Source organism: Conger conger, chromosome 16 (assembly GCF_963514075.1).
Source record: "Conger conger chromosome 16, fConCon1.1, whole genome shotgun sequence".
NCBI classification, from domain to species: Eukaryota; Metazoa; Chordata; class Actinopteri; order Anguilliformes; family Congridae; genus Conger; species Conger conger.
The window spans coordinates 33,155,404-33,161,698 of record NC_083775.1 but is presented as its reverse complement, the minus strand read 5'-3'; the positions used below and the strand labels follow the sequence as shown (position 1 = coordinate 33,161,698).

Genomic DNA, 6,295 nt, shown 5'->3' with positions numbered 1-6,295 from the left:
TGCGTTTGCGGTCCTCTCCTGTGCAAGGTTTGGAAACAGTGCTGAAACGACACTGCCGACACGCGAGTTAAGATTTTCTAAAAGAAATAAACATTTAGACGATCTAGACCACCGGATTCTTTGTTTCGAAAACAGAGGTAAGCTTGATCATGGGTTGTTTACAATACCAGTGGAAAATATGCAACTACGGAGATAAGCTTGTGGATGGCGCGCTAGCTCCGGTTAGCTAAATTCAATCGTGCATGGCTGCTGCTGGCTACCTTTCCATTCATTGACAACATGAAATGTTAGCTGGCTAGCCAACAAGTGAACTGGTTCTGGAAATATAAGCTGGCGAGTTATGACGGGAGTAATTCGTCCATGAGTATACAGCATTTTAGCAATAAGTTAGTTGACGCAAGCCTCTAAAATATCTAGCTACCAAGGTAGGCCCCATTTTTGCGCTGTGGTCAGTATCAATGTGGGGTTTGTTGAATCTGTATGTTTTGTACAGGAAAGGCCGTAATAATTCTGAATATTCAATTTTACTATAGTAAAATAATATTCTATTTTACTATGACATTAAAATTACAAAAGTAATTTTAATTTCATTCAAAGTAACATTCGCTAACTCTGTAACAAGCATTGCTCTATTGTCAGTCTCACCTTAAAATCAGGTTATGCAGCCTCCCAACTGTGGAGTTGATTCTCTAAGCAGGGCTGTTCAGTTTAATCCAAAACGGGCAGTTGTGGATGCATGCTTTTGTTCTAGCCCAGCACTAAGACACCTGATTCTACTTAACGAGGTTTGATTGAAGACAACGATTAGTTAACTCGTTGAATCTGTTGTGATGGTGCGTGCCTAAAACGCCAGCCTGCACCCACACCAGCCCTTGACGGATGAGACTGGAACCCCCAGACCTGGACACACACACACACACACACACACACACACACACACACACACACACACACACACACACACACACACACACACACACACACACACACACACACACACACACTATCTGCAGTCTCAATATGTTTTTGCAGTTTCCTTTCAATTATTGCCTTGAGAACAAGGTGTGTGGATTCAGCAGCATAAACTTAAGTGATTGGTGTTGGCTGACCATCTCCCAGGACCTGCACTCAAAACATTCTTATTAAAAAGCTTTAAGAGTTTGGCTGAAATCATTTTTATTTAGTTTTACCCTTTGACACATTATTTCCCTTTTATTTTGGATGTTAGCCTTTATGACATTTATTATGTTTTATATATGTAGAAATAGGAGTTTTGGCACTGATTGTGTATATTACACATTTTGTGTAGTTCTTAAGTGCCTTAGAAATGTTTATATGCTTCAGAAATTAATGGGAAGATTTGAGATGACACTCAGTTTGGCTTGTTGGTGTTAATCAGCGTTGTGATTGTATGTGCTGGGAGAATATAAAGGCAGACAAAATCTATTTTCGTGTTCAATCAATGCCAGTGTATATAATTCTGTAATCCCTATTATTAAGTAAGCTCTTGGGAGTTGGAGGTTGCAAAGACTTGTTTGTGCATAAATATAATTTTTAACAATATTCGATATGCCTCGATATTTGAGAAAAAAATGATTGTGGACTCGGGGGGACGTTATGAAGATATTCACCGTCATGTCATAACTGTGCTTTTCTCTCTAGCGTTCAGGCCTTCTCACCATGGAGACGGATTTGTACGATGAGTTTGGGAACTACATCGGCCCAGAGTTGGACTCAGACGATGATGACGATCTGGGGCCGGATGACCATGATGCAGATGAGGTATATTCGCAAGCCTTATCCCTGAAGCACCCATTACATTACATGTCCAATTTTATCTAAATTTAGACTGAGCAGGGTTAAGGGCCTTGCGCAAGTACCCAACGGCTCTTATTGTGGCTACACTGGGGATCGAACCGCCGACCTTGCATGTCCCAGTCATGTACCTTAACCACTATGCTACTGGCCGCCCGTATCTCTGAAGGTCTGGCAGATGTTTCCTCAGTCAACATTGCTTTTCAAAAGTAGTCTTACCCTTTTAAATAGAGCAGTCATATGCTAGCCCCATTGCTTTATGCCTGCCAACCAGCAGCAGATGCCCCCCGTCCTCTGAGTCAGACCTGGATCAAATACATCATTGATTTAGATTCAAATACTTTTCTGTGCTCAATTGATCTTGCCTGGTGTAATTGAGCCAACCAGGAGGATCAGAAGGCAGGGTTTGCACTTTTTTGCAAGCTCCCCTACTCCAGGCAAGCTCAGTAAAGTGAAGGAAAGGATTTGACTCCAGAACTATTATGCATTTGACCCAGGTCTGCTTGGGTTTCCTCCTTTTACCTGCCAGGGCGCTTCTCTTTGTCACTGTTGCTCTAGGAGTGCTTTTGGGGGCTCAGGCCTGGCTATTGTGACAATGCTCTTTGTAAAACTTGCTGTACAAATACAATTTCACCAAATTCATGGATTTTGTAGTGTAATTCTCCCGTAATGGCAGCGGTTGTCTTAAGACCTTTCTGAACGGTAGCGCACCGTGTCCTCGTAACACCCCACGGTCCGTGTTTGCCCAGGCCGATGAAGACGAAGACGAAGAGCCGGCAGACGCAGACGACGACGCCCCGGGGATGGAGGTGGTGCTGCACGAGGACAAGAAGTACTACCCGACGGCGGAGGAAGTGTACGGGCCGGAGGTGGAGACCATCGTCCAGGAAGAGGACACGCAGCCGCTCACAGGTCAGGCCCCGCGCCGCGGGGGCCCTGCTCCGGTCCCGCAGGGCCGGTCTGCCAGCTGCTTTCTGTTCCCACCGGTTACCTTCATTTCGTTTTCACCATTTAGAAATGGTGTTGGTTCACTCCTGTACTTGAGCACAATACCATCTTGAGGACACTGTAGTTGTAGCTGCCGCATATACAAATGACTGCTCAAGACATTATACAAGTGAACCGGTGTTGGCGCTGGATGTGCAGCCAATAAGCTCATTTTGCCAGGGTAATTGGTGGAATTACAATTATTACAATTGGTGGAAACAAAAGCCTGCATACACACCGGCCCTCCAGGACCATTACATTACATAACATTACGTTTGGCTGACGCTTTTATCCAAAGCGACTTACAGTTGATTAGACTGAGCAGGAGATAATCCTCCCCTTGAGCAATGCAGGGTTAAGGGCCTTGCTCAAGGGCCCAACGACTGTGGGGATCTCATCGTGGCTACACCGGGGATCGAACCACCGACCTTGCGGCTGCCAGTCATGTACCGTAACCACTACGCTACGGGCCGCCCAGAATAGCCTACCCATGATTGTTTCCTCTCTTTCCTCTCTGTCTCAGAGCCCATCATTAAGCCCGTGAAGACCAAGCAGTTCACCCTGATGGAGCAGGAGCTGCCTGCCACGGTCTACGACATGGAGTGAGTGCCCCGTGTCTCACCGGCTCCGCCTGGTGGCGGGGTGGATACTCTGCAGTGGTGGACTGATGTATCAGCTGTACCGATGTTTGGTGTTGTGAAGTTGTTGCCGTTGATTGAGCTGAAATGGTCAATATTTGCTGGTTTACCTCCCTCCCTTTACCTGGGAGTCAGGTGTGAAGACAGTCTGGCTAATCGGGACTAATGGTTCAGTTGATTACCTGGGAGAAAAGAAAACCAGGGCCGGATTTGGATTTGAGGGCCAGATTTGAGTATCCATGTGCTTGGGCTCCTGTCTATGAGCATTCGAACTGCTCAGTGTTACATTTAGCACGGTTTTCCACTCACTGTCTTTTATTTTGATTATTTTGTATCATTTCATCAGCATTGCATGATTTATTGTATGACACCCCACTCAGCCTAGTGTCTTGTGTGTGCAGGTTCTTGGCAGACCTGATGGACAGTCCCGAACTGATCAGGAACATCACCCTGTGTGGGCACCTGCACCATGGCAAGGTGAGGGCGGTCCTGTCCAGTTCTGTTCCGTTAACATCGAAGTTGACCTTTTATGTTGCGTTACGTTAGTTATTTAGCTGATGCCTTTATCCAATGTGACTTAAAGTTGATTAGACTAAGCAGGGGACGACCCCCCTTGGAGCAATACGGGGTTTAGGGTCTTGCTCAAGGGTTAGTGTTATTTTGCACCTTAGCCACTTGGCTACACGCAGTTTTCCCTGTTGGAGTGAAATGAGGTGAATAACCCGTCTGTTTATTTCCCCCTGTTGGACTGTGCTAAATGAATGTTGTTTGCCCCTGTTAGACCTGCTTTGTGGACTGCCTGATCGAACAGACGCACCCGGAGATCCGCAAGCGCGACGACAGTGATGTGAGTGTCTCACAGCCTGCCGGACTTGTATTCTATTTATCAGAAAAAGGATCGTTAAATTCTATTACATTTTGTTTTGTATAGCGCTTTTCACGGTAGCCATACAGACGCTTCGCATAGTAAACAGAAGGGAATAAAACTGTGAAAAATCAGCCCTAAGTAACAAAATAGCGTATGAGGTTAACGACTCCCTTAGGGTAGAACAGTGGCTATTAAAAAAAATAATAAAAATAACTCCCCGATGGGAGGAAATATCAGGAGGAACCTGGCTATAGGGGCATGCCCATTGTCCGCTAGTCTATAGGTTGAGATAGTAATAGTTGTGGTATTAGAGCTAGCAAGTAAGCTAGAAGGTCCACATGGTTGGATGTAAAGCAGTTCAGAGGGGATGAATCTGTAGCTCCAGGATGTGTCGATGTGTGGGCATGAACCGGGAATTCTGAAAACATCTGCAATACACTTCATGAAAAGTCAATTTTCTTGTCACTTGTATACTGGTGAGTGTGTTAGTGAATATGGTCATTAGCAGTGTATACTGATGTGTGTTAGTGAATATGGTCTCCAGCAGTGTATACTGGTGAGTGTGTTAGTGAATATGGTCATTAGCAGTGCATACTGATGAGTGTGTTAGTGAATATGGTCATTAGCAGTGTGTACTGATGAGTGTGTTGGTGAATATGGTCTCCTGCTGTGCATACTGGTGAGTGTGTTAGTGAATATGGTCATTAGCAGTGCATACTGATGAGTGTGTTAGTGAATATGGTCTCTAGCAGTGTGTACTGATGAGTGTGTTAGTGAATATGGTAATTAGCAGTGCATACTGGTGAGTATGTTGGTGAATATGGTCTCCAGCAGTGTGTACTGGTGAGTGTGTTAGTGAATATGGTCTCTAGCAGTGTGTACTGATGAGTGTGTTAGTGAATATGGTAATTAGCAGTGCATACTGGTGAGTATGTTGGTGAATGTGGTCTCTAGCAGTGTGTACTGATGAGTGTGTTAGTGAGTATGGTCATTAGCAGTGTATACTGATGAGTGTGTTGGTGAATATGGTCTCTAGCAGTGTGTACTGATGAGTGTGTTAGTGAATATGGTAATTAGCAGTGCATACTGGTGAGTATGTTGGTGAATGTGGTCTCTAGCAGTGTGTACTGATGAGTGTGTTAGTGAGTGTGGTCATTAGCAGTGTATACTGGTGAGTGTGTTAGTGACTATGGTCATTAGCAGTGCATACTGGTGAGTATTGGTGATTATTATGAGTGCACTCATGGGTGTTTTCCTCGTTGCAGCTCCGGTACACAGATATCCTCTTCACAGAGCAGGAGGTAAGACCCAGCAGGCTCCCGTGGTCGGATATCTCAGTAAACCACCTGTAACATCGCCGCGCTGTGTCATCTGTCTTACATCGTATGTCTCTTCACAGAGAGGAGTCGGCATCAAGAGCACCCCCGTCACAATGGTACTGCCCGACTCCCGGGGCAAGTCTTACCTCTTCAACATCATGGACACACCAGGTGTGTACACTTCTGCGGGGGTTTCTGAGGATCAATGACAAGGATGTTTTGTCTGCAAGAAAAAAGTGGGCGGAAAAAGTCCAAAAAAAACATACAAATTCATTTAAATTTATCATTCTGTTCAAAAATATAATGCCCTGTGTGTCTGTGTCCGTAGGCCATGTGAACTTCTCAGATGAGGTGACGTCAGGGATCCGGATTTCAGATGGCATTGTCCTCTTCATCGACGCAGCGGAAGGGGTGAGCAGAGTTTCCTCCGTTTGTCTCAGAGCTAAAGCTTGATTCTGTTTTCTTTGTTTGATTAGTTGTACCTGGCTGCATTTGATTTTCTGTGCCTGCCTGGCCCTGTGTTTGTTTCTCTGTGCCTGGCTCTGTTTGATATCCCACGCATGCCTCTGTTTCTCTGTGTTTGATTCCCCGTGCTTGTCTCTCTGTGTTTGATTATCTCTGCCTGTGTCTTTGTGTTTGATTCCCAGTGCCTCTGTTTCTCTGTGTTT

General features: G+C 45.2%; 1 protein-coding gene across 2 annotated transcripts in view; it reads left to right on the top strand.

The window, feature by feature from the left end:
* eftud2 (elongation factor Tu GTP binding domain containing 2) overlaps nucleotides 1–6,295 on the top strand; it is a 22,118-nt gene continuing 15,823 nt past the window's right edge. Inside the window, exons 1-9 of one of the 2 annotated variants that reach the window (XM_061223568.1) lie at nucleotides 1–137; nucleotides 1,663–1,782; nucleotides 2,565–2,727; nucleotides 3,326–3,404; nucleotides 3,842–3,917; nucleotides 4,222–4,287; nucleotides 5,574–5,609; nucleotides 5,708–5,798; nucleotides 5,956–6,038. In XM_061223568.1, coding sequence (XP_061079552.1) covers nucleotides 1,681–1,782; nucleotides 2,565–2,727; nucleotides 3,326–3,404; nucleotides 3,842–3,917; nucleotides 4,222–4,287; nucleotides 5,574–5,609; nucleotides 5,708–5,798; nucleotides 5,956–6,038 — 696 coding nt within the window. In that variant the 5' untranslated portion in view covers nucleotides 1–137; nucleotides 1,663–1,680. Of the gene's footprint in view, nucleotides 138–974; nucleotides 1,063–1,662; nucleotides 1,783–2,564; nucleotides 2,728–3,325; nucleotides 3,405–3,841; nucleotides 3,918–4,221; nucleotides 4,288–5,573; nucleotides 5,610–5,707; nucleotides 5,799–5,955; nucleotides 6,039–6,295 lie in introns of those variants that run through there. The other variant, XM_061223567.1, reaches the window with a different exon arrangement.